This window comes from Pseudorca crassidens, chromosome 16, assembly GCF_039906515.1.
Source record: "Pseudorca crassidens isolate mPseCra1 chromosome 16, mPseCra1.hap1, whole genome shotgun sequence".
NCBI lineage: Eukaryota > Metazoa > Chordata > Mammalia > Artiodactyla > Delphinidae > Pseudorca > Pseudorca crassidens.
In genome coordinates, this window is record NC_090311.1 from 74,193,501 (window position 1) to 74,219,920 (window position 26,420).

A 26,420-nucleotide genomic window follows, 5' to 3' on the forward strand; every position below is an offset into this window, starting at 1 on the left:
TGCAATGCCTACTGCATTAGAAGTGGTGTTAGCTGTGTACCAGCAGTGGCACGCCTGATGAAACTGAATGCCACTTCTCCCACAGAGAGAGGAATCTTCTGGGAAAAGTGAAGCAAAGGATTATTAAGTGCCCTGCTCAAAGGAACAACTCAAGTCCTGGTCAATACAAATATATTCTAACATTACCAAAGAATCATTTAAGTGTCAAATATAACCAACATATAAACATATATGAGAAGAGGGCTTCCCTGGTGGCACAGTGGTTGAGAATCTCCCTGTCAATGCAGGGGACATGGGTTCAAGGCCTGGTATGGGAAGATCCCACATGCCACGGAGCAACTAATCCCGTACGCCACAACTATTGAGCCTGAGCTCTAGAGCCCACGAGCCACAACTACTGAGCCTCCGTGCCACAGCTACTGAAGCCCGCGCGCCCAGAGCCCGTGCTCCACAAGAGAAGCCACCGCAATGAGAAGCCCGTGCACCGCAACGAAGAGCAGCCCCCGCTCGCCGCAACTAGAGAGAAAGCCCGTGCATAGCAATGAAGACCCAATGCAGCCAAAAATAAAAATAAATTAAAAAAAAAACAAAACTAAAAATCTTAAAAAAAAATAGAAGAAATTCACGTGAAGTTGGGATTCAAAACTACTTTCTAAATGAAAAACTTACTATCCACCTATAGGCTGGTAACCTTAGATCATGCCAATATAATTTCTATCTTTATTCTCAAAAAGGCATTCATGATACTAGGAGGAAGGTGGAGGGCTGCTGCTCAAACCCCACACGCTTCTATCTCAGCATACCCAGGACTCTCAGGTATGGATCTTCAGCAACAATGTTAAGGGGACAATGTTGTCAAGAATATAAGAAAGTTTAAGTTAAGCACCTGTTCATTTCTGGCAGCATGAAAGACTAAGTGCTTGCCTACTGAAATTGACTAATAAACTTATGCAAAACTTTAACATCCAAGTGAGAAACCCAGAGCTTCACTTTCCAATCCACAAGGGGGATAGAGAAGGAAGTCCAGAACTTGCTCAAGAAGAAGGGTCAAATAGGAGACCCTAGCCCATAAAGCTGACATCCCAAAAAGCCACCCCTCAGTGTAACAGTGAACTTGAAATAAAGCACTCCTACTCCAACCCCACCAAGGGGGTTAAGGAAGATTGCCTGTTTTGAACCTCGGCACTGAATGGAGATGGGGAAAATTTGCCCCTGATAATTTATAACCACAAGTCAGTGAGTTTTACAAAGTTTTGCAGCACAAATCACACTGGTCAAAAAAACTTTAAGCTGAGAATTTAGTTTAACATGGCCCTGAACTGGTACTGTCCTTAAGTTACTCAGCAGAAGCAAACATTCTAACCTATATTCTAGTTTTAAAAGTCTCTCCTTAGCTGTGTCTAATATTCTGTTAAACCCACCTATTGGATTTTAAAAATTCATTTTCATTTCTAGACGCTCTATTTGGTTCTTTTCCAAATCCATTTGGACAAAATTCTGTATAAATTACCAGAATGTAACACAGAGAGACAAAGATTGGAAAATATGAAACAGGTTTAACGTATGTTATCAGAGTTACAGAAGGAAAGAGAGAGAGAACAAGGCAGAGACAATGAAAATGAAATAGCTGAGAATCTTCCAGAATTGACAAAAGACAATCCAAGAAGCCCAAAGATTCTGAAGCAGGATAAAAAACAAAAAACAAAAACAAAATCTGCACACAGACATATCATGGTGATACAAAACAGAGATAAAGAAGAGGTTTTAAAGACAGCTGGAGAAAAAGAAGGTTGATTACCTTCAAAGGCATTATCAACTGTTAAGCTGATAGCTTACTTCACAACAGAAATAACTGAAGGCAGAAGACAGTGGAATAATAACATCAATGTGCTGTGGAATTAAAGAAACCTGAGCTAGAGTCAGAGCTGGGACAGGCCTGGAGGGGGAGTTCTCATACCTAGCTACACATCACCAATTACAGAGAGCGCAAACATCTCCATCACAGAAAGGTGTTGCCCGCTTTACCACCAACCAGGAAGAAGAAAGCTTCTCTCCCCTGAGCACAGGCCAGCCAGTCAGAGACTACAGAAGCCCACCAATGAGAAGCCTCCATACTTTGAACTCCCAGCTTCCTCCAATGGACCCTTGGGTTAATACAGTCCCTCCCAATTCCCCCTTTTACCTTAGAGAGCAAGTTTCCTTTCCTTGCTCTCTGATTTGCCTATGGTCCACCGTAGTTCACATACCCAGAACTGCAATTCCTCTGGCTATTCCCGAATAAATTCGCTTTTCCTGGTAAAATAACTGATTGTAGTATTAAAGTTGACAGTGCTAAAAGATTTCTCAACCTAGAATTCTCAACACTTCAAAAAATATTTCTTAAATGAGATAAAGATATTTATACACTAAAATGGAGTTTGCTATCAGACCTTCACTAAAAGAAATGCTAAAGGATGAATCTTGACTCCTACTGCATACTATATAAAAATTATTTCTATATGAATCATAGATCTAAATATGAAAGGCAATACAATAAAGCATTTAAAAGAAAACATGAATGTTTCTTCTTTACTTTGGAGTAGGAAAGGTTTTTAAAACTGGACACCAAAACCACTAGCCATAAAAGAAAGAAAACCGATCAACTGGACTTTATTAAAACTAAGAACTTTTGCTTATTAACAGATAACATTAAGAGAATGAAGAACAGTCCCCTGCCTGGGAGAAGATATTTGCAATATATAAATCTGACAAAAGACTCATATCCAGAATATATAAGTAACTCCTACACATCAATTTTAAAAAAAGCCAATTAAAGAAAAAGGGCAAAAAAATGGAATAGGCATTTCACAAACAAGATATCCAAATGGCCAATAAGCATATGAAAAGATACTCAACATCATTTCCCTGATGATAAACTACACTAAACTCAAAAGGAGATAACTGTACACACCCAACAGAAATTAAAGAGTCTGAATTAAAAACACTGAAAATACTGTGCTGGGGAGAATGTGAAGCAACTGGGTCTCTCATATGTGGCTGGCAGGGGGTCAGTTATTTGGAAGGACTGAGAAAAATTTGCTAACACCTGGCAAGACTATTCAAGAAAAAAGAAAAGCACAAATAAACAGTATCAGGAATGAGAAAGAAGCTATCACTATAGATCACATACATATTACACAGATAACAAGAGGAAATGGCAAACAACTTTGTACATTTCATCTAAAATTTCAAATTTATCAGGATAAATTCCTAGAAAACAGCACCTTACCTAAAAGAACTCAATCGAAACTGACTAGAAGAAACAGAAAATCTGAACAGGTCCACAATCATTAAATAAATTGAACCAGTGATCAGCGATCTTAGTATATAGAAAAGTTCAGGCCCAGGTGGCTTTCAGGAAGTTTTGTCAAATATTCAAGGAAGAAATAATTACAGTCTTACAAAACTTTTCTAGAAACAGAGTACAAAGGAACACCTGTAACTTATTTTATAAGCTAGTAAAACCTTAATAGAAAAGCCCAAGGGTGAGAAAGGAAGTATATACACAGGCAATCTTACTTATGAACACAGATGAAAAACACCTGAAAAAAGTACATATATAATATACACCCCCCCACAAATATATACAAATATGTAAATAAATATGTGTTTGTGTATGCATGCAAACCAAATCCAGCAATGTATAAGGATAATATAACATATCATGACAGATTGGCACTGACCCCAAGAATGCAAGGGTACTTCAGACAATTAACCTAATTCATCAATTTAACATATTAAAGATGGGAAAAAATCATATAATTATCTCAAAAGATATAGTAAAAACATTTGATAAATGCTCTCAAGCATGATAAAAACTTGCCAAGTAATAATAGAAGGTAACTTTATTAACTTAATAAAGGGTATTTATAAAAACACCTATAGCAAATACCATACTTACTGATGAAACACTGAGAATGTCTCCCTTGAAATAAGAAATATGGGCAGGAAGTCCTCTACTATCACTCCAGTCAACACTGCACAACAAATCCTAACAAGCACAGTAAGACAAGAAAAATAAAGATATAAAAATTGGTAAGAAACAAAACTTCTACTACTCATAGATAACAGAAAAATGCGAAAGAAACTAGAAATACATTACAATTGTGCTCAGCAAGGCAACTGAACACAAAAATTAACACACAAAAATCAGTCTGATTTCTAAATACCAGCAATAGACAATAAAAATAAATAAAAGATAGTTACAATGGCATAAAAAATGCAAACTACCTAGAAAAAAAATCTCAAAAAATAATACACAAAAATCCACTGTGTGAAAAAGTATAAAACTTAATTGAAAGACAATAAAGACCAAAATAGATAAGGTCATGTTCAAGGATCAGATAAAGATGTACATTTTCCCCAAAGTGACCTTATAGATTCAATGAGATTCTAATAAAAATTCACAAGTTTTCATTAAAGTTAGCAAGCTTATTCTAAAACTTATATGAAAGTACAAAGGCTGCAAACAGCCATGACAATCTTCAAGAACAAGGTGAGCGGATTAATTCTCAGAAATTATCAACTCCTATAATGTTACAGTAATATTAGACTGTGATGTGATAACGTGGTGAGAGACAGCCTAATCTGCTGAACAGATGAGAGCTCAGGAGCAGACCTGTGTGTGTATGACATCTGATGGATGAGAGTGGTTTTGCAGATCTGTGGGTAAAATATGGACTTCATAGTAAGGCGACGCTGGAAAAAAGTGAAATGCAATCCTTACGTCACATAATATACAAAACCTCTTCCACTTTTATGACTGGGAAAAAGCAAAGCTACGTATGAGGTATTTAGAAGATAATACAGAACAATAGCTTTAGGATACCCTTCTCTATTATGAGGTCATAAATCAGTAATAAAAAGAAAACATAAAGGAAAAAGATTAATTGAACACATTAAAGTTAATTTTTATTCATCAGAAAGTACCATCAACAATGGGAAAAGACAAGCCACATCCTGGGAGAAGTTACTTGTAAACATTTAACCAACAAGAATTGGTACCCAGAATATGTGAAGAATTCCTATGAACTTATAATAATGGGCAAAAAGACTGGAAATGAAAATTATAATTACAATTCATGCCTAAAGTCCACTAGATTAGCAAGAATTAATAAGTCTGACAAAATTAAGTATTACCAAGGATGCAAAGTGAATCTCTTACAGTGCTGGAGGTGGTCCACTTCGGAAAGTAAGTTGAACGTACACACAACCGATGACTTAGCATCATTACTCCTAGAGAAATTCTCGCACACTCCTAAGAGACACGCACAGCAGTATTCACGACAACATTGCTTGTGATAGCAAAAGCAAATAAGCAAACAAAAAAAAAATGATGAATGATCCAAATATCTATCAACAGTAGAATAATACTACAGTATTTTCATTCAGTGGAATACTAGTCAGTAATGAAAATGAATTAATTTTGAGATTAACATGAGTGAACCTCAAAAACAAAATACTGAAAGTTAGAGTATAATGAAATAATATGCATACAAATTCAAAACAGGCAAAATAGTCATTGGGTAGAGATACATACATAGTTGGGAAAACTGTGAAGAAAAATGAGTGAAAAACTATCACAAAAATCAGGATAGTGACTATTATGGAGAGAGTGAGGTGAGGGTATGTGATCGAGAAAGGGCACACAGAGACTTTTCACTGGTAATGTTCTATATCCTAATCTGAATAGCTGGTGCACTAGCGTTGGCTTTATTATTCTTTAAAGTACACATTTACATGTCATACACTTTTCTGTATTTATGATATTTTACAACAGAAAGAAATTAACTTATCACATTTTCATTTAACTTTCGGTAATAAAATACTTTATTGGTACCTTTTACTGTCAAAAACAGAGTAATGTTTCCATTGCTTAGCTTCCATCTTTAAATGAAAAGCTTTTTTTTTTTTTTAAAAAGGAAAAAAAATCATTTGATTCTGTCAAAAAACCAGCTACAACTCACTTTTGCAAATAATTAGGTTCTCTCACTTTAAATACCTTAATTCACTGGTCTTCACAATAAATAACTGTATATAAAAGGAGACAATGGCCTGAACAATTTTGCAGAGAACATTTTACACATCTTAAAAAACTAAGCCTAAATGCTACCCCAACTAAAAACTTGTAAGAATATTTAGTAAGAGTTATTATAAAATTGAATTCATGTAGCACCAAGAAATTTGGGATTTATAATATTTCAGATGATATGATTTACTGAGAAAAAAGAGTAATGATTTGTCTTCTATGAATTTTCAGGGGTTTCTATACAAATAGAAAGAATTCAATATAGGTCCCTTTTAAAAGCCAAAGGTTCAAAAATCTATGCATGCCTTTCACCATATCTCCAATTTGTGGATCTAGCAATTGACCATATGGTAAAAGATCCATGTGTGATAAATAACACAGTACAGTCATATCTGAATATAATTTCTTACTCATCTTGTCTCCTTAATATAATTTACACCTCAATTAAAACATCATTCTATCTGCAAGTTATATATTTCTCTAAAATATTCTGTAATTCAGATTTCCATTTAGACAAACTTCCCCTCCTCCCCTTTTCTCAAATCAGTATGATCTTATGGTATACCTCATTAAATTGTTTGGTTTTTCTTCCTTCAGTGAAACTCCTCCTCAAATCAAAGTATTATAATAACACAGATGTAGCTTAATTAACATATTAGAAAAAAGAATAATACATACATTATGGATCCATGCTAAATAAGACAATACAAAGCCAAAAACACACGACACCATGCTATGCTCATCTATTCTGAACCACCACAAGAAGGCCCTGATAGGGCCCTGGCTCATGTAAACTGATGTCCCAGACACCCCTAGTGTCCTACACTCCAGCATAATTAACTGTTCTGTTAAAGACGTTTCCATGTTTATTTCTGTTTGTTCAAAACAGTCTACAGCAACTTTGACTCCTAATCCTGAACATGATGCTAAATTTGTAACACATTATATTTTTAATCAAGCCACAGATTATAACCTTAGTATTTTCTACTATTACCCATTTGTTTAAAAACTGACATTGAGGGGGCTAGGCAACAACACAAAGTTGAGGGATTTTTGTCTCTGCCTTCTCTTGATTAGTTGGGGATTTTAGATGTGTCATTTAATTATTCTCTGCTTCAGTGAAAAAGGATCCTTTAAGCAACTGCCCAAAGATCTTAATTTAAAACCAAGTAGGTTGACTCAGTGGTCGGTAGGTGAAGAGCCCTTATCCACACACTCCATCCATAACACTCCGTCCTCTCTTTGGGAACAGGATGCTCCCGACCCACCTTCAGCACAACACATTCCATCCCTCAGCCCAGACGCAACCAGGATACACATCAGAACATGAAGCCGGGTAAAATTAACTCAAAGCTACTCTTAGAACAAATACCAGATTTTGATTTGTCAATGATTCCATAGTGAAGTATACTCACAAAACAGAGACTCTGCATTGCAAAACTTGCTTTTTCTTCTCACACTAAGTTAAATTGCTAAAGTAATGTCAGCAAGAACACAAAAGATAAGCATGTCTTCTCTGAAAGAGGCACTGCATCTGGAATTGGAATTAAGGCTAAATAGTGCTGGTTTGTGGTTCAGACTAATGTGTCACTGATGACATTAACCAACAGATTCGCTATTTGTCCTGTATGCCTGTTTGTGAAGATGCGTCTCTATCTCCTCCCTGAAGACCAGCATTCCCAGGTGCGAGTGAGAGGCCTCGTTCATGGCTTTGGACTGGATGCACATGCGGTACTGCTCGGGTGTCAACTCATCAGCACAGCGTTTCTCGTGCCAGAGGTGGAAAAGACCAGGAACCGGAGTCCGAATCACAATCAGGTCACCATGTAAGTATTTTCGATAAAGATGAACATCTTCTCCACCCCAACCTTTTACTTCCATATCAAATCCACCTGCAGGATCAAAACTCACACTGTTAAGTAACTGCCTGGCAGCCAGAGCACAGTCAAACCTGATAAACATTTAAACATTCTGCTTCAAATGAGATGGCACGGTATAATCCAAAGACACCCGAAGTAGAGGACTGACATCCTGGTTTAGAAATCCAGTTACCAGCTGACGTCTAGAAGCTCACAATCTGTTGTTGAGAGTATCAAAATGAGATTAAACATCTGAGAATAATTTGTAAACTTCAGAGTTCTACAGAAAACCTCTAGAAAGTCAAATAAAGGAGAAGGAAACATAAATCACCCACAATATCACCACCATTAATGTTTTATTATGTTTTCTTTCTATCCTTTGAGATCCAAGTTCTTCTGGGTCACAGAAAACTTTCCAGAGGGGAAAACAGAAGAAATGGCCAAGGTGGACACATAAAGTTGAGAATGGGCACACAGATGATTTAAAGCCATGGAAGTGGGTGAAATTACTAGAGTTTACAGGGAAAACAGGGCCCAGGTCTAAATGCTAAGAAATGTCAATATCTAGAGGGTAAACAGGCAGAGAAAGACAAGTCAGCAAAACAGACTGAGAGGCGGCCCCAGAAGAAGGAGAAAATTCTGGAGAATGTGCTATCACAGTAGTGAAGTGAGGAAAGCATCCTGAGAAAGAAATGGTCAAGTGTGTGCTGCTCAATTAAGAACTTAAAAAGAATCAAGTAGACCTGGCAATGTAAATGTCACTTAGAGCCTTACTTAGAGCAAGGGAGATAGAGTTCACACTATTTTCAAATTGGTTTAAGCTGAACTAACTTTAAAGAAGCATGGAGAATACAAACTATTTTGAGTTTTTTGAAAAGCTAGAAAAGATTCTTAAAAATGGAGAAAAAAATTAATTCTTTAATTAAAAGCTAGGTTTCCAAATTATGTCTTTTGTCAAATAATTCTATGTCACTTAATTTCACTCTCATAGGATGACAATAATCCTGAGATCTCTGAAAAATATTACTTTAAATAGTCACAGCTTTACTAAATGCTATGTCTGATTATATCTTGGCTTTTCTTCCTTGTAGATACGAATAAGCTCCTCAAATATTGGAGACGGTATAAAAATAAACAGAGGACTTCCGGTTTCTGGTCCAGCATGTACAGACCTTAGAAGTCATCACTCCATCCTGACAACAAGTAAAAAGTTGAACAAACTGAAAACTCAACAACTCTTTTCAGATCCCTCGGAGAAATAAAGTCACAGGGCAAACTGTGAAGACACAGATAGGTGGGTAAGACAGAATCACAACTATTAGGGAAGAAATGGACTAGTAGAAATCTCCAGGGGAACCAGTACTGGGGTAGGAAAATCTGAACTGTAATTGATGAATTGCTAGAGGCTCAGTGGAAAAGTCTAAGAGTTGAAAATTCCAGAGAGGCCTGCACACTTTTGTGAGTTTTACCTCTAGGTCTACCAGGTTCTCACAGTGAAGACTGGAGAAAAATCCCCTAGTGCTTTCAGAAGGAGGGGGAAAGTAACCATTGTGAAATATGCCAGGGCATTTTGTTCTTCTTAATAAGGCCTGTGTTTAGGAAAAACTATTTTACCAGAGTCTAACCTATCTGGGGGAAGGGATATACCCAACTCCAGCCCACTCTAGCCATCCTGTCCCACCTAAGATTGGGGGCTGTGTCTGTGAAACGATTGTGAAGTTCATGGTCCAGGCTCACTAAAGATGGACTGAGACCTTATCATAGGACTACAGAATTCTTCCTCTTCTCCCACACCTTACCATCACTAAAGGCCTAGTTACTGCAGTTTCCTTTACCCAGTACATCATGTTCAGCTATGAGGAAAAAAATTAGGCAAACTAAAAATCAAAAAACAGTTTGAAGTGAGACAGGCTGGGACCCGGGACCCTTTGCTGCAGTGCTTACACCTGGACACACCTCTCCTCGAAGCAACAAAATACAAAGAAACCGTATGGGACGAAAAATAACTGCATGAATGCGCAGTTGGGGCAAATTATGGATAGAAAGATACAAAAGATCGAAAAACCCAACTGCCACTTCTAAAGAGCCTGGAGCAAAAACTGGGTGTCAGGAGCAAAAGCAGGGAACTGCGCATGCCCCCTGCACTCAACCCCACCAAGGGGTGGGCAGACCATCTAAGCCACCCCCCTCTGCTCCGACCCCTGGACACACGCCTACCCCCACCCCGTATAAGGAACAAGCTCGCCCTGCCTCAGCGAGTGAGCAAGCAAGGGAACCTGTCGTTTGTTCTCACTCCCCGGCTGCTGCAGCAGGGGCCCCAATAAAGCCTTGCATGAATTTCTTGTCCGGCCTCTAGTCAACTTCTATTGATTGGGGAAGGCTAAGAACCCTGGTCAGTATCAGAGAGAAAGAGCAAACGTCAGAACCAGACTCAGATATGGCAGGGATGTTGGAACTAAAGGACTGTGAATTTAAAATGACTATAATTAATATGCTAAGTGCTCTAATGGAAAAAGCAGACAACATGCAAGAACAGGTGGTTAATGTAAGCAGAGAGATAGAGATCCTAAGAAAGAATCACAAAGAAATGCTAAAGATAAAAAGCAATGTAACAGAAATGAAGAATACCTTTGAGGGGCTCACTAGTAGACTGGACTTGGCTGAGGAAAGAATCTCTGAACTTGAGAACAGGTGAATAGAGACTTCTAAGACTGAAAAGCAAAGAGAAAGAAGACTGGGGGCGGAGGGTGGGGAGGGGAAGAAAAGAAAACACAGAACAGAATATCCAAGAACTATGGGACAACTACAAAAGGTGTAACATATGTATAATGGGAATACCAGAAGGACAGAAAAGAGGGTCAAGAACAGAAGCTCCAAATGAAAGAGGCTAAACTGCAAACAAGTGCTGCTGAGAGGGCAGGGGCTCCCTTTCTCACCCAGCCCACATTCATAGGGTAGAGGCTCTCCAAGAGGGAGTAGTCCCTTCTGCTGCCACCTAGTGTCCTGCTCATAAAGCAGGAGTGTCCCTCTGAGAGAAGTGTGCCACTATCTCCACCCCCAGGTCTGGAGCAGAGGCTCAGGGGAAGCAGCAGTCCATAAGAACAAATGCTCCAGAGCTTTTCCCAAAGGAACTGACTTTATTTAAAAGAGAATGTGCAGAAGTTCAGGCCTAAGGGGGCTCTTGAAAATACTGGAGATTTGGTGGTAAACAATTAAGAGGAGGCTGGTAGCCCCATTAGAACAAGCTAAAATGTAGGCCAGCCAGTTTACCAGAACGAGGCAGGCAAAGAGACAGCTAAGGCAGGGAGACATCAGGCCATGTGCACAGCCCTCCTTGGGTCCAAGCAAACCTCAAAAACTTGCCCCAAAAACTACCCTGTAAAAGGGTTCGATTTAATTGGTTCAGACTACGGAGCAATTTATGTCCCAGAGCACTGTTAAATCAGAGCAAATTAGTGCAGCCTAATAGGTAGGAGTGACATCAACAGGCATGGAAAGAGACAGTCAAAGAGAGCCCCACTAAATCCAACGTCATCCCAGGATGGCTGTGCAACATGCCCTGATGAGAGACATGAGAAGCTTCATATTGTTGGGAGGCAGAGGGTAGGGAGACAGAATTCACTAAAATAGTAAAGCCAAGTCAATTAATAAATGAATAAGCAAAGTCAAAACAAAATACAAGCCCTGGAGGCAGGGGGAGTCAATATCTAGAATCAACACAAAATATTATCTAAAACGTCCAGTTTTCAAAAAAGTGTTGAAAGAATACTGAAAAGTGTGACCCGTATACCAAAAGAAAAGCCCGCAACAGAAACTGCCTGTGAGAGCGCCCGGATGTCAGTTTTAGCAGATTTCAAAACAACCATTATAAATATGTTCGAAGAATTAAAAGAAATCATGCTTAAAGAAGTAACAAAGTAAGATGACAACGTCTCATCAAGAAGAGAGTATTAATAAAGAGATAGAAATGAGATTCTAGAGTTAAAAAGCACAATAACTCAAATGAAAAATTCACTAGAGCAGCTCAACAGTAGATCTGAACTAACAAACGAAGAATCAGTGAACCTGAAGATAGATCAATTGAGATTATGCAATACAAAGAGGAAAAGAATGAAGAAAAATGAACAGTCTCAGAGAAATGTGGGACACCATTAACTGCTCCAACATGTATCTAATAGAAATACAAGGAAAAAACAATGAGAAAGGAGCAGTGAGAAATAACAGAGGTCAGAAGGCAGTGATGTATCCTTACTATTTTATTAAGCAAGAAATCAGGGAAAAAGGCATTAGTCTCATGTAATAGTCTTTTTTATTACTATTTGCTGATTTTCCATCATTTGTTACAGAGATAAAAAGACAAGGTGGAGGACTTCCCTGCTGGCACAGTGGTTAAGAATCCACCTGCCAATGCAGGGGACATGGGTTCGAGCCCTGATCAAGATCCCACATGCCGGGGAGCAACTAAGCCCGTGTGCCACAACTACTGAGCCCGTGTGCTGCAACTACTGAAGCGTGCACGTCTAGAGCCTGTGCTCTGCAACAAGAGAATCCACCACAATGAGAAGCCTGTGCACCGCAACGAAGAGTAGCCCCTCCTCGCTGCAACTAGAGAAAGCCCACGCACAGCAACGAGGACCCAACATGGCCAAAAAAAAAAAAAAAAAAAAAGACAAGGTGTAGGAATTTCCAAAACAAATGGCTGATTATAAAAATGAAGGTAAGATGGACCTAAAAAATACACAAAATATATTCTATTAAAAAATATATATACCATGTATTCTAACACGTTGTGGAAAGGTAGCCCCTGAATGAATCAGGAGACATGGAATGAATGAATCAGGTTTCAGCCTGCTTCCTTAAACTAAGCTCTGATACTTTAATTTTTGCTGGGTGAGACTAAAGGTACAGTGGGGCAGGTAGCTTAGATGAGATCCTTCATGGTTAGCTTTGGTTTAGGAGAGTGGATAACTAAGCCAGTGATTCCAAGTTCCCCACTCCAACTTCAACGAGAGCTAGAAAGATTAGGTGTTTTCCCATTTGTTTTAAATACTGGGATTTTGCATTATGTTCAAGAAATCCGTGGTTTCCTCTCCAAGTAAAAAATATGAAAGCCCTTGGACTAGATAACCCAACATTATTTCTAGCTGTAACAATTCATGAGTACACCACCAAAGCCAGGTACAGATCTTTTGTAAGAGTACTCGAAACAACTGCAAATATGGGTATTTTATTTTATCATTATGACCTCATTTTTCTATTCAAAGACACTAATTATAAGCTCACTTTGCCTTTCATATTTCCAGACTCTTCAGCTAATCTCAGACATTCAAAATTTAATAGGAAAACATTTACATCTGAGACCTTTTAGAAAAATGCCATATTACAGTATATACCTAAAGTCCTATCCTTAAATGTAAGGTATACTTACCAATGGTCAGGAAATCTGATCGATACTGACAAGTCATTCCAAAGCCAAAATCTCGCCAAAAGCCAGAATCTTTTTTGTGAACCTTAAGTTTAAAAAACAAAATTCAATTTAATCCCTCAAAAACTAGAAGTAGTTTCAATCAACAATGAAACAAATTAAAATATTTTCCAAATAATACTTTTTCCTGGCATTTATGTGACTGGTAATGGATCAGATGCCTTTATGTTACTAAATCCTTACAAAACCAACAAAAATACAGTAATCCCCATGAGCATAGGATTCTTGCTACTTCTTTTTTGTTGTTTTGTTTTGTTTTATGAATTTTGTTTTATTTTACTTTTTTTATACAGCAGGTTCTTATTAGTTATCTATTTCATACAAATTAGTATGTGTATGTCAATCCTAATCTCCCAATTTATCCCACCACCACTGCCCCACCCCCTACCCTGCTGTCCCCACTTGGTGCCCATACTTTTGTTCTCTACTTTCAATTTAATTTGTTCAAACCTTGTAGAAGGTGCAAGCTGAGGTTACTAACAATCAAAGAATTTGATGCCTGACCTCAGGGGGCTTACATTCTGTTTAAGGAGGACACCAGTTGCACAAGCACATACCGTAATACACTGATCACTTCTACACAGTAGACCTTATTTGGTGCCTGGCCAGCATCCATTCCCCTACTGCTTTCCTAACTGTGTACAGTTTTGCTCTGGTAATTACCTGGCCCCATGCAGTCCATGAGTTTCAGGGACGCTCCTTCCACTGGCAGCGTCAGACTGGGCCGTGAGCATGCTACACCAGTGAGACGGTCTCACCCTACTCACTTAGGAACTGATTAGGCATTAGACAAAGTTCAGGTCAACATGCTAAAACAGGAGGGCTATTGGGAACTTTGGAAAACAAAGCCCCCTCATTCTTCTGAGAGCTACTAGAAAAGACACTTGCTCTCTTTGGATGGTGTAGGGCAGGAGTAAGCAACTACCACCTGGCTTTGCAAATAACTGTATTGGAACAAAGCCACACTCATTTGTTTACAAATTGTCTATGGGTATTTTTGTGGTACAATGGCAGAGTTATTAAATAGTTGGAACAGGGACTGTATGGTCTGCAAAACCTAAAATATTTTCTATGTGGCTCTTTACAGAATAAGTGTGTCAACCCCTGGTGTAGGGTATAGATGAGAAGTTTGGAACTGCTGCAGTCCTTTCCCACCATGAGGGAAACCAGTTTTAAAATGGAGCAGTCACCACTGAAGTCCAAGCAGAGAAAGAAAAAGAAAATCAGAGCTTTGATGACACTGCACCTGCAGAATGAAGTAAAAGTTGAAGCTTGATAAACCTCCTTTTAAAATTCATACATTCAACAAGTGTTTAATCTGTTGGACTTGGTTTTGGGAGCTGGGACCCAGCAGGGAACAGAGGTGACAAAATCCCTGCTACCACAGAGCCTCCGTTTTGATGGGAAAATAACCAATAAATAAATATAGGTCTCAGGTGGTGACACATGCTGGAAAGAAAGATGCCGTAGGCTAAAAAGAGAGCAAGATAGAAAGCCTATTTTAGATATAATGGCCACAAAAGGCCTCTATGAGGAGGTAACGTTTGAGCAGGGACCCTACTGAAATCAGGGAGTGGGCTATGCAAATATGTGGAGATCATTCCAGAAGCATGTACAATGGCTCTGAGGGAGGAGCTCACTTGGAGTGTTTGAGAAACAGTAAAGAAACAACTGTGGCAATAGCTCAGAAAACAAGGGCAAGAAGAATGAGGCCCCAGGTCAAGAAACAGCTATTACATTTTCCAAACATAAGTGGTATCACAGTATTTTGATAGGCTTATGGCAATGATCTAGAAGAGGCAAAATGTTAGGATAGGAGAGAGTGAAGAATGGCTGAGGGGTGCCCTTGTTTAGGCATGAGGGATGAGCTCCATGTAGTTCACTACAAAAGGACGAGCTGGCCTTAGGAAGGAATGTGGCAGTTCCTCCACTGGGACTGGAGAGAGGCTGAGAATGGGATACAGAGCCAGTGAGGCCGATGGATCTCATGACAGGAGAATAAGGAAGTGAACATCCAACTGCTTCTCTTTTCTAAATGAAACACATACGTGGAGAGTGAGGAGTGGTGAGGGCTGCTGGGAGGCGTGAGAAGGATAGTGTGGCGGGCTTGAAGGACAAAGAGTGGGTGGACTAGGGTAAGGCACAGGATTTCAGGGCAGTCTGGGACTCCTGAGGCCTGTGGTCACGTTTAAAGCTATGCTGTGTAGTGGGACTGTGTGTCTCTCACTCTCCACATTCTGCTGCTCTGGGGCCGGGTTGACAGAGTTGTCCTTAACCAGGTTAGGGTTCTAAGAGAAAACACTGGAAGGAGTGAGGGATGAAGGAGGTGAGTGTATGGCAAAAAAGAGGCTGTGGATAACAGCTGACCATGGAATCTGAGTTGGGTAAGGAGGGAAATGAGGATATGGATGTGAGGAGGGTGACAGAGAGGAGAGAGACAGGCACCTCACCCAACCTGCAGCATTCTGAGACAGCTTCCTCCAAGAAATGAAGTTAGAGCTGGGATCTGAGAGATAAGTAGGAGTTAGTTAAGTGAAAGATGTGCTGGGAGAAAGTTCCAGGCAAAGGAACAGTTTACGCAAAGGCCTGTGATGGAAGAGAGCACTGTGGGTGAAAGATGGTGGGACTAAACACTGGGGTCAGAAGTAGAGGTGCCCATAAATGTGGAGCAGGGCTCAGGAAACTTTTATAGAGAACTGGACAGTAAATATTTTAGGCTCTGCAGAACACAGAATCTCCGTCTCAACTACTCAACTCTGTCACTGTAGTGTGAAAGCAGTCATTAACAATTAAATAATCAAATGAACACGTTGTGTTCCAAAAAACTTTAAGGCCACTGAAATTTGAATTTCATATAATTTTCATGTGCCATGAAATATTATCCTTTTAAAAATACTTTTCAACCATTCTTAACTCATGGGCCATTCAAAACTAGGCAGCAGGCCAGATCTGGCCTGCAGGCCACAGACTGCTGACCCCTGGCCTAGAGGGATCAGCAGGGCCACATCAGAGAGAACTACGTGTGCCTGGTCACATGGTTTGGGCTTTATCCTAATGGTAATGGGGGTTCTCTGAAGAGTAGGAGCAAAAGGAGTAATGTGATCAGATGATGTTTTTGGAAGATCATTCTGGATGATAAGGGAGAAGAGATAAGGAGAGAGAAGAGGTAAGAAGGCAAGAATGGAGTCAGTGAGGCTGGTTAAGAGGCAACAGTTATAATCTGGGGATAAGAGGCTGGTGGTATAGACTGTCATGGTATGTCCAGAAAGAAAAAAAATTTGATGGGATGTAGAAAAGATTTAGGACACAGAATTGACAGAAGTCAGCAAGTGACTCAATGGGCAGGAGCAGGGGATGAGACGGAAGGATCATCCAAGGATGACAGCAGACTGTTGTCCTGACAATGGGTATGTGACGGTACATCCCCCACAAGAGCAGGAGCACGGGGCTGGGGGCAGGGGAGGACCAGCCCAGAGATGGATGATGTGGAGCTAGGTTCTGCACACAGTGAATTTCAGTGATCTGTAGGGCAACCACAGACTGGAAATTCTTGCAGATAGCAGGAATATAGGAATATACAGGTCTGTAGAGGAGGCAGCTTTTGAGAAGAGTGGGACAGTCTGGAAAAGCTGCTGTGCAGAATGGGAGAACCACTCTGGAAAACAGAATGAACCAGGCAGTACTGAGAACTTGGCTCAAGTAGGAGCTAATAAATGAAATACAAATTTTCCTTTAACATTTGGTGGGGGGTGGAAGGCTTCTTCCTGAGGGCAGGACTTTTTGTTAATTTTGCTCGCTATTAATTTTGCTCACCGCTATATCCCTAGTACCTAGAACAATGCAAGGCACAGGATAGGCTTTCAATAAATACTTGTTAAATGAATAAATAAATTTATAGAGGCATAAGTTTTGTGGCAAAACCAAGAGTGGGCTCTAATATTCTTATCTCCTTTGTCAAAAATATATAATATATATAATCCTGGTGCAAAGTATTAAAACATCCACTCTGACATTTCTACCCCAGGCCAATTCTGATTTTATAAATATTATGACTTCATTTATAATTTTAGTTTCTTTAAAAATTCTTCAAATATTATCAGACTTGGGGAAAAGAGTCATTGGTTTTGTTTGATTTTTAAATCAGCACATTTTCACTGAGGAAAAGTAGAAGGAAACTCATATTGTCTACAATCCCTGATTGTTAACATTTTATTGCATTTTACTCTTTCTCCTAAGCATGTGGGAGATGCAGCGATCCACACATAACCTACATCTCCAGCCCTCAGCTGCTCACAGACGGCAGGTCCACGAATCCCCCTGGCAACTTGGCATTTTCCCTTGGATGTCTGATAACCAACACACACCTACCATGCTCAAATTGAAGTCCTGATCTCTCCTCTTGCCACTCCTGTCTTTCCCTCACTCTCCACATCTAATCTACCAGCAAGCTCTGTCAGTTCTGTTTCTAAATCATAGCCAAACCTTTCTCCACAATCACCATCCTCACCCAAGCCACAGCACCGCCCCTGGTCTACTGCAAAAGCCTAACTGGCTACTTGCAGCTAGAGCCACACACAATCCATTCTCCAAAGAACCAAAACTCCCAAGGTTTTCTATCACACTTACATAAAATTCAAACCCCTTACAGGGGTATAGCAAGCTCTACATGACCTGGCCCAGCTCTGTGCCCGCTCGCCCCCTGTGCTCCAGCCACCTTAGGAAATCTACTAGCTGTCTTTCTGCCTGGCACTGCCTTCCCCAGTCACTGTGTAGCAGGTTCCTTCCTTTCATTCGGAAGCCCCTCCAACAGCCCCATCTCAGAGAGGCCTTTCTGACCCAACGCAACACAGATACCACCTAATCACTCTTCACAACGCAGCCTGTTTTAATGATCTGCATGGTATGTGTTAATTGATTTTATTTTCTGTCTTTTCCTACCAGACTAAAGATTCTTGTGAACAACAATCACATCTGTATGGTTCTACGTGCTGGGGTTACAGCGGTGAATAATGGCTGGCACAGAATGGACGTTCACTATTTGATGAATTAATATAACAGAGTGGAGACTATGGAGCCACACTGCCCGGGCTCCTGGCCCCATCCTGGCCAGCTGTGCATTAGGGGAGGGGCACTCATCCATGCACAGCTGTCTCCTCATCTGTAAAACGGGTAATAATAGCACCCACCTCAAAGGTTGTTACAGGATTAAATGAGTTAACGTGTATAAAAAACAGCACAGTACCTTGCACAAACAAAAGGGTACATAAAAACACTAGCTATTATAGCATTAAAATATTTAAAATATATATACACCATTTACCATTTTTTAACTTCACATTTACCTCTACATTTACACTGTTGTATTTATTTCCATTTCATGAACACTTTCCTCTTGACACACAACATTCACCACAGTATATACTATAATTCAATTTATCATTTTATTATTAGAGTTTTGCTTGCTTTCAATCTTGTCAATATTATGCATATTGCTACTCTACACCTCTGATTATTTCCTCAGGAGAGACTCCTGGGAGCGGAAATTATTGGATCAGAGGGATGAACCTGTTTGAAAACTCCTGACCCAGAAAGCTCACCTGCATTCCCACACCACTGGCAGGGACGGAGGAGCCCCTACCCCACCAGCCTCACTCACATGGCTGTTTTTCAAAACAGCGATTTCACGGCAGAAGAAAAGTATTGCACTGCTGTTTTAATGCATTCTTAGTAAGAATGACTATTTAAATATGTTTACTGTGAATTCTTATCAAATGCCTTTTAACTATTTTTTTTCCTATTTGGTGTATTTCCTATTTACTTCTAATACAACTTTAAACATTACGGAGAGCAAACTTTTGTCTTATGCTTTTTAAGTGAAAATAATGAAGCTTAGAAAGGTTAAATAAATTGCAATGGTTACAAACTGGTGAAACTACAACTTGAAATGGAAGTACTTAAACTTATTTTTCTATACAACATCTTAGAATGAATCCACTTTCAAATCATTCTTCGCCCACATCCTCCCAAACCAGACAAGAAAATTCGCTCTTCACCCTCATAGGCTGAGTCCATTTTGCACTTCTTCTGGTTTGTTTTTCCAAGTAAAATTTTTTATAAATAAACTTTTTATTTTGAAATAATTTCAGATTTACAGAAAAGTTGCCACATAGTAAAGAGTTCCCATATACTTCTCTTGTAGCTTTAGCTTCCCCTAAATGTTCTTATCTTACACCGTTGTGGTACATTTGTCCAAACTAAGAAACCAACAATGGTACATTACTATTAACTAACTGCAGACTTTATTTGGATTCCACCAGTTTTTCCTTTAATGTCCTTTTTTCTGTTCTAGGATCCAGTCCAGGCGACCACATTGCATTTGGTGTTATGTCTCCTTAGTCTCCTGAGAAATTGTGACATTTTCTCAGTCTTGTTTTTGATGATCTTGACAGTTTTGAGGAGTAATGGTCAGGTATTTTATAGGATGTCCCTCAATTTGGGTTTGTCTGAAGTTTTTCTCATAATTAGGCTGGGGTTATAGGTTTTTGGAAGAAAGACCACAGGGGTGAAGTGCCTTTCTTGTTACATCATATGAGGGGGTACATGACAAGACTAGTAATGTTAACCTTCATTACTTGGTTTAAGGTGGTGTCTGCCAGGCTTTCTCTGTTGAAACCTACTAGTTTTTCTTTTTTCATACTTGTTTCTTTGGAAGTGAGTCACCTAGCTCCACCTTCTGGAAAAGGGAGTATCTACAAGTTATTTAGAATTTGGTAGGGAAGATCTGTCTCTTTTCCCCCTAATCTAATCAACCTATCAATCTATCCAGTTCATTATTATTACTTATTTACTCACTCACAAATTTATTTATATCAGTATGGACTCATGGATATTTATTTTATTCTAGTGTTATAATCCAGTACTAGGTTATTTATTTTGTTGCTCAAATTGTTCCAGCTTTGCCACTGGGAGCCCTTTCAGGCTCGTGTCCCTCTGACATACCCTCATCCTTTTGTTGTTTGAATATCTCCTTACTTTCTAGAGCTACAAGATGCTCCAGGCTCCTCTATTTCCTGTCCCAGCACTAAGATCTGGGAGCTGGGTATGCCTTTTACTCTAAAGATGTCACTGCTTCTGGGTCTCTTGGGACAGAGTTAGGGCATACATGTATGTATACCATGTATATACCCTTTGACTTTTTAATCCTAAATTGCTATTAACTTCTTTTTTATTATGTGTTTCATCAACAACTATTTAAAGAAACTAAAGTTTTACTAGGTTCTTGCTGTTGTTGACCACTTTTTAAAAATAATTTATTTTAAATAAAAATTTTTTTGGTTGCGTTTAAATAAAATTTTTTGGCTGCATTGGGTCTTTGTGGCTGCTCAGAGGCTTTTCTCTAGTTGTGGCAAGCAGGGGCTACCCTTTGTTGTGGTGCGCAGGCTTCTCCACTGCGGTGGCTTCTCTTGTTGGGGAGCACGGGCTCTAGGTGCATGGGCTTCAGCAGTTGTGGCACTCAGGCTCAGTAGTTGTGGCTCACGGGCTCTAGAGCACAGGCTCAGTAGTTGTGGTGCACGGGCTTGGCTCTGCAGCATGTGGGATCTTCCTGGACCAGGGCTCGAACCTGTGTCCTCTGCATTGGCAGGTGGACTCTTAACCACTGCGCCAGCAGGGAAGCCCCTGACCACTGTTTTATTCTCAGGTCTTCCTCTTTCAATGTGCTCATTCTCATTCTGCTGAATTAGAAAAGGTCTGTGAGAAATAACCTCTGACCTCTTCAGTGTTCAAAAATGTCTATTTTGCCCTCAAATAAGTCAAATATGGATTCTATAATCGAAGTTATTTTTCTTCAGAATTTTCAAGGTATCATTTTATTATCTTCTAATACCAATATTATCATGAAGGCCGCGAGTGCCAACCTATTATTCCTTGGTAGACAAGCTAGGTTTTGCTATTTTTGGCGTCTCTGGAAACTATTAGGATTGTCCCTTGACTTCTGTTCTCAAATGCCAGAAGACTTATCTTTTCTTAGTTCTTTGAAGTTTTCTTCTATTTCCTCCCCTCTCTATTCTCTTTTCTTTCTCTTCTGGAACTCCTATTAAACAATCTGGGAGCTTCTGAATTGATTTCCCACATCTCAATTTTTCTCTCACATTGTCTCTTGGCCTGTCTGCCAGTTTATAAACTATTTCAACTGTGACCATCTGCTATTCAGCCCATTTACTGAGTTTTATATTTTCACAATTTCCAAGTTCTGACTCTATTTTTAGCAACAAATAGTTTTACAAAATCAACATTTTCTCTAATTTCCTTAAACATATATTTAAAGTTGTTTTCTACCTGTATTCATATTCTCATACGTTAATTTTTCTATTTATTAAAATTTGGTGCCTCTTTCATTGTGTTAGCTTCCCTCAAATGTTTGGCTAGCTGTGGTTAGCTGCCACTCATTTTTGTTTCAAAAATCATTGTTCAAACACCCCTGGTTCTTAGCTATGATTACAGGGGTCTATCTCCAGCAATAGTGAAGGAGGGGCTAAACGTGGTCTTGGGCAAAATGTGCCAATGACGGCTCACCTCTGGAGTCTGGGGCTCCCTATCCACCCTACAACTCAGTATTCCTAGGACCCTACCCTGCCTTTCTAGCTCCAGGGACCACACACACTGCCTCAGCCTGTAGGTCAGTGCCTGTGATGCCTGCTGTTCAGCACAACTTCCAGAGAAGCACAGATACTCTACCACTCCCTGTCTTCTATGAGCTCAGAGGATGCAAGGCAGCCCCATCTTCAGTGTTGTCCTGAATATGTTCCAGACTGTTCTCTCCTCCATTAATCAACCCTATGACAACTATTGTCATCTTACAGAAATTTCTCAAAATTTAGATCTCCTAATGGCACTTCTCTCATTCTCCAATACGAATATGCCTTTTTATTTTTAATAATTCACTTCTACAAAGGATTTACGGTGTCAGATAGGGCAGATGTAGATGCTCAGTTTGCCACTTTGACCCCATTTGTATCTATATTCCTAAGTAATACTGGCCTACAGATAAGGTAGAAGTGTGTGTGTGTGTGTGTGTGTGTGTGTGTGTGTGTGTGTGTGTGTGTATGTTTATGTACACATGCTTTGCCAGGGGTTGATATGAAGATAATGCTGGCCTCTTAAAATATATTAAGTAGATCATATGGCACTAATATTATCTGTTCTTTGAAAGTTTGGAAAAACTTACCAGTGAAACATATCTACGTATCTGCAGGTTAAATGTTTGATAACTGTTCTAATATTTTAAATTGCTCTTCATCTCTTCAGAGCTTCCATCTCTTTTATTTATAAAATACTAACATGAGCTTTTATAAAATATTAACATGAGGGACTTCCCTGGTGGCCCAGTGGTTAAGACTCCATGCTTCCAATGGAGGGGGTGTGGGTTTGATCCCTGGTCAGGGAACTAAGATCCTGCATGCTGTGCAGTGCAGCCAAAAATAAAATAAAAGTACAAAAAAAAAAATTTACATGAATTTAGTTCATTCTAATATTTTATAAACTCTCAAATCTTTCCTTTTATTTAGAATTTTTAAAACTTACTATATGAAATAGATTTCTCTTAATGTTTTCTTATTCTAATTTTGTACGTTGTTGTTTTCTATTTTACCCTGAATCTGCCCACTTTATGATTACATTTTTTCTGCACATAAAGAATAAGCTCCTATATTTGTCAATCTATTATTTTTGGTTCATTAATTTCCACCTTTATCTTTATTTCTTTCCTGGAGTTACTTTTCACTTTTTAAACATGTTAAATTGTCTTCTTAGTTCATTTGTTTCCTTTTTGTTCTTAATGTTAACAATAAAAGATTAGGCTAAATGCAATATAGTATCCTGGACTGGATCCTGAAACAGAAAGAGGAGGTGTAGTAGAAAAACTGGTGAAATCCTAATAAAATCTATAGTGTAGTTAGCAGTAATTACCAATGTTAATTTCTTAATTTTGACAAATGAACCATGGCTATGTAAGATGTAAACAATAGGGGAAACTGGGTGAAGTACAGGAACTCTCTATACTATCTTTCCAACTTTTCTGTAAATCTAAATTATTCCACATGTTTATTTAAATTTTTTTCAAAACTTTTGTAACTTTGTCAATAACTGTAAGTTCTGATATATGGCACTCCCATTTCAAGACTAAGTAATTTCCCATAGTATATTATTCCTTCTTATTTATTTAGTAGTTTTAATTTCCAGTTAGTAAGGTTTCTAAAATTAAAATTTATTTTTAGTATTACTAAAAATAAGTTGGTAGAAATGACCGTACAGTTTTCACAATCTAGAACCTGAACTTTTCTCTGTAGCCTAAACTTTTCTGCCCACCCCCAACCCCCTGCCAGAATCACACTTTATGGAGGGGGTACACTATGAAAGTGTGTTCATAGTAACTACAGTTTTTAATTGAAACTATGTTTTCTGTTTGTGAAACAAACATAAAGGAACCAGGCAAGGATCTCTGAGACTTTTCATAACCGATAGTAAGAGTCTTACCAGCTGCTGTTCCACAGGCGGGGGCACATCCAGATTGGCATAAACAATGGCAGGGTTGTAAAGACTAAACACCACAGGGTAAAACACCTTCTTACCTATAAATTAAAATATGTTTACATCACAAAAAGAAGTAATAAAATAAAGCATTGATCTTTATTGCAGTAAAGTCTTTACTACGACTTCGTTAAAGTGTTTCTTTGTTACATATGATGATCTTATTTTATTAATATTGTATTTTATCAATGTTCAGGTTACTGAAACCTCATGTTGATGAACATGATGATGATTTTATAACATATCAGTAAGTTTGGCTATGAAACTATAACCTTGCAAAAGAACAGAGAAAAAAAGACTAAAGGGTGCTTTATTCCCTTTTGACATGTTTATTCCCTTTGACTCTGGGGCGATGCACAAAAGCATTCTCTCACCTGTTCTGAGGTGAACCATTTATTAATCATTATGTCATCGAATTAGCAGTAACAGATGTAGGTTAACCTCTGACAATCACCAAGAAACTCAGAAACTTCTGTTAAACTCACCCTTCAAAATGAATCATAAAAACAGTGAATCCAAAGGATATTGTATAATGGATACATAAATAATAATTAGAATATAGAACTGCAGACAGATCTAAACAAGATTTGGAAAACTTGGGAAGATTGAGTTAAAAATACATGATGTGGGGTTCCCTGGTGGCGCAGTGGTTGAGAGTCCGCCTGCCGATGCAGGGGACACGGGTTCGTGCCCCGGTCCGGGAAGATCCCACATGCCGTGGAGCGGCTGGGCCCGTGAGCCATGGCCGCTGAGCCTGCGCGTCCGCAGCCTGTGCTCCACGATGGGAGAGGCCACAACAGTGAGAGGCCCGCATACCGGGAAAAAAAAAAAAAAAACCCCACAAAAAATACATGATGTAATAGCCCCCTCAAAAGGCCTTGTCATTAGCATTCAGATTGTTAGCACTGAAGGGACCCTTTAAGGCTAACTAACTAGCCCATCTCCTCTCAACAGAGATCCCCTTGCTGAGACTGGCCTCAATCAGACGTGATAATATGTAGCACTCAGAAATTGTCAAGGACCCTGTAAGTAATGTGGCAGTCTTTTTATTACAAGATCCCCAGCAGATGTTCATCTCATCTTCATTAAAACCCACTTAGGGAAGGGGATCTCAATTTCCCAGAGGCAAATCTATTTCTTTTACATTAAGGAAATAATGTAAAATATATATAAAATATGTATTTTTGCCTGGTAAAAAAAAAGGTAAATCTAACCCTCATTTACCCACTTGACTCTCAGGGAGTTCCTGACAACCATCCCTAACCAAATTGATTAATAAGAAGATAATAATTTGTACGATATGAGTAGTTCTATATAAAAAAACATTTACTATGAGATTTTTTAATATAGAAAACTTCCTTTTCACATTTAAAATAATATTTGATATATAAAAATGTCATTTTTTCTTAACATTTTCAAAAAATATGTACAACATAAAACAAAGTATAGTAATCATCCCAAAATGCACAGTCCGAAGACCAAGCACCATCTGTATCTAGACCTCTGCGTGACTGCATGCCTGCATTTGTGTTGGCACCACCTGCCTGAGGTAGAGTGCTTCTGAATCTCACACATCACACTATCACTTTGCTCTTTTTTGATGGGTGCTACTTCCTCCTTGTCAATTTCAAGATTTATTTCTTTGCATTTGTTTATTTGAATCCAAATGTATACAATGGAATCCGGCCATAACAGAACAAGGGGTATGAACTTCTTCAGAGGGGCAAATTTTCACTTTTCTACTTAATATTCCAGCTAAATTACACCAAATATAACCTTTAAAAAACATAATTAACTTGATTCAAAATATGGGACGTGCTGACATTGTTCTAAATTCTACACTCAACCCACCTACTAACATTTTACCCACCTGGCTCAGCATTTAACCGGCAGCTGTTAAGGAATTCGGCTGAGAAATATATATCAACATCGCAGAAAAACATCAAGACCTCTCCCTTGTCCCAAGCTCGGGCACCCACATTTAGTCCTCGTCCACGATTAAATTCTTCATTCAATGAGACCAAGGTGTAATTGTGAAAATTAGACTCACTATGAGGAAAGCACATACAACGAACGGTAAGCCCCACTTAAAGCTGACTCTCTTAACGCAACTTACAAAATATATTTTACCTTCAGGTATTTATTATGTTGGGTCTACATTCATATAAGGAAAGACAATGATCAGTTTCATGTGTATGATCATCATCAGGGACAGACAGTCAACTAAATGCCCACATTTGAGGCAACATGCTAGTGATGTGAAGTTAATAAGTGTTGAGGGGCCACTACTCTTCAGGATCTTAAAAACCTATTAGGGAGGTAAGAAATATACACATGGAAAAACAGCATAATATTTGGTAATAAATAATGCAATCCACATGAATGATACATACAAAGAGTGCTCTTCTCTCTAGTTCTTCAG

The 26,420-nt window shown here is 38.9% G+C and overlaps 1 protein-coding gene across 10 annotated transcripts in view; it reads right to left on the reverse strand.

Annotated features, from left to right (window-relative positions):
• Window positions 1-26,420, reverse strand: part of CSGALNACT2 (chondroitin sulfate N-acetylgalactosaminyltransferase 2) — a 61,391-nt gene that overhangs the window by 6,942 nt on the left and 28,029 nt on the right. For 7 of the 10 annotated variants that reach the window (XM_067710951.1, XM_067710949.1, XM_067710946.1 and 4 more), the window contains 4 exons: window positions 25,869-26,047; window positions 23,945-24,039; window positions 13,355-13,436; window positions 3,941-7,959 (listed from right to left, as the gene is read on the reverse strand). In XM_067710951.1, coding sequence (XP_067567052.1) covers window positions 7,667-7,959; window positions 13,355-13,436; window positions 23,945-24,039; window positions 25,869-26,047 — 649 coding nt within the window. In that variant the 3' untranslated portion in view covers window positions 3,941-7,666. Of the gene's footprint in view, window positions 1-3,940; window positions 7,960-13,354; window positions 13,437-23,944; window positions 24,040-25,868; window positions 26,048-26,420 lie in introns of those variants that run through there. The other 3 variants (XM_067710950.1, XM_067710947.1, XM_067710952.1) reach the window with 2 other exon arrangements.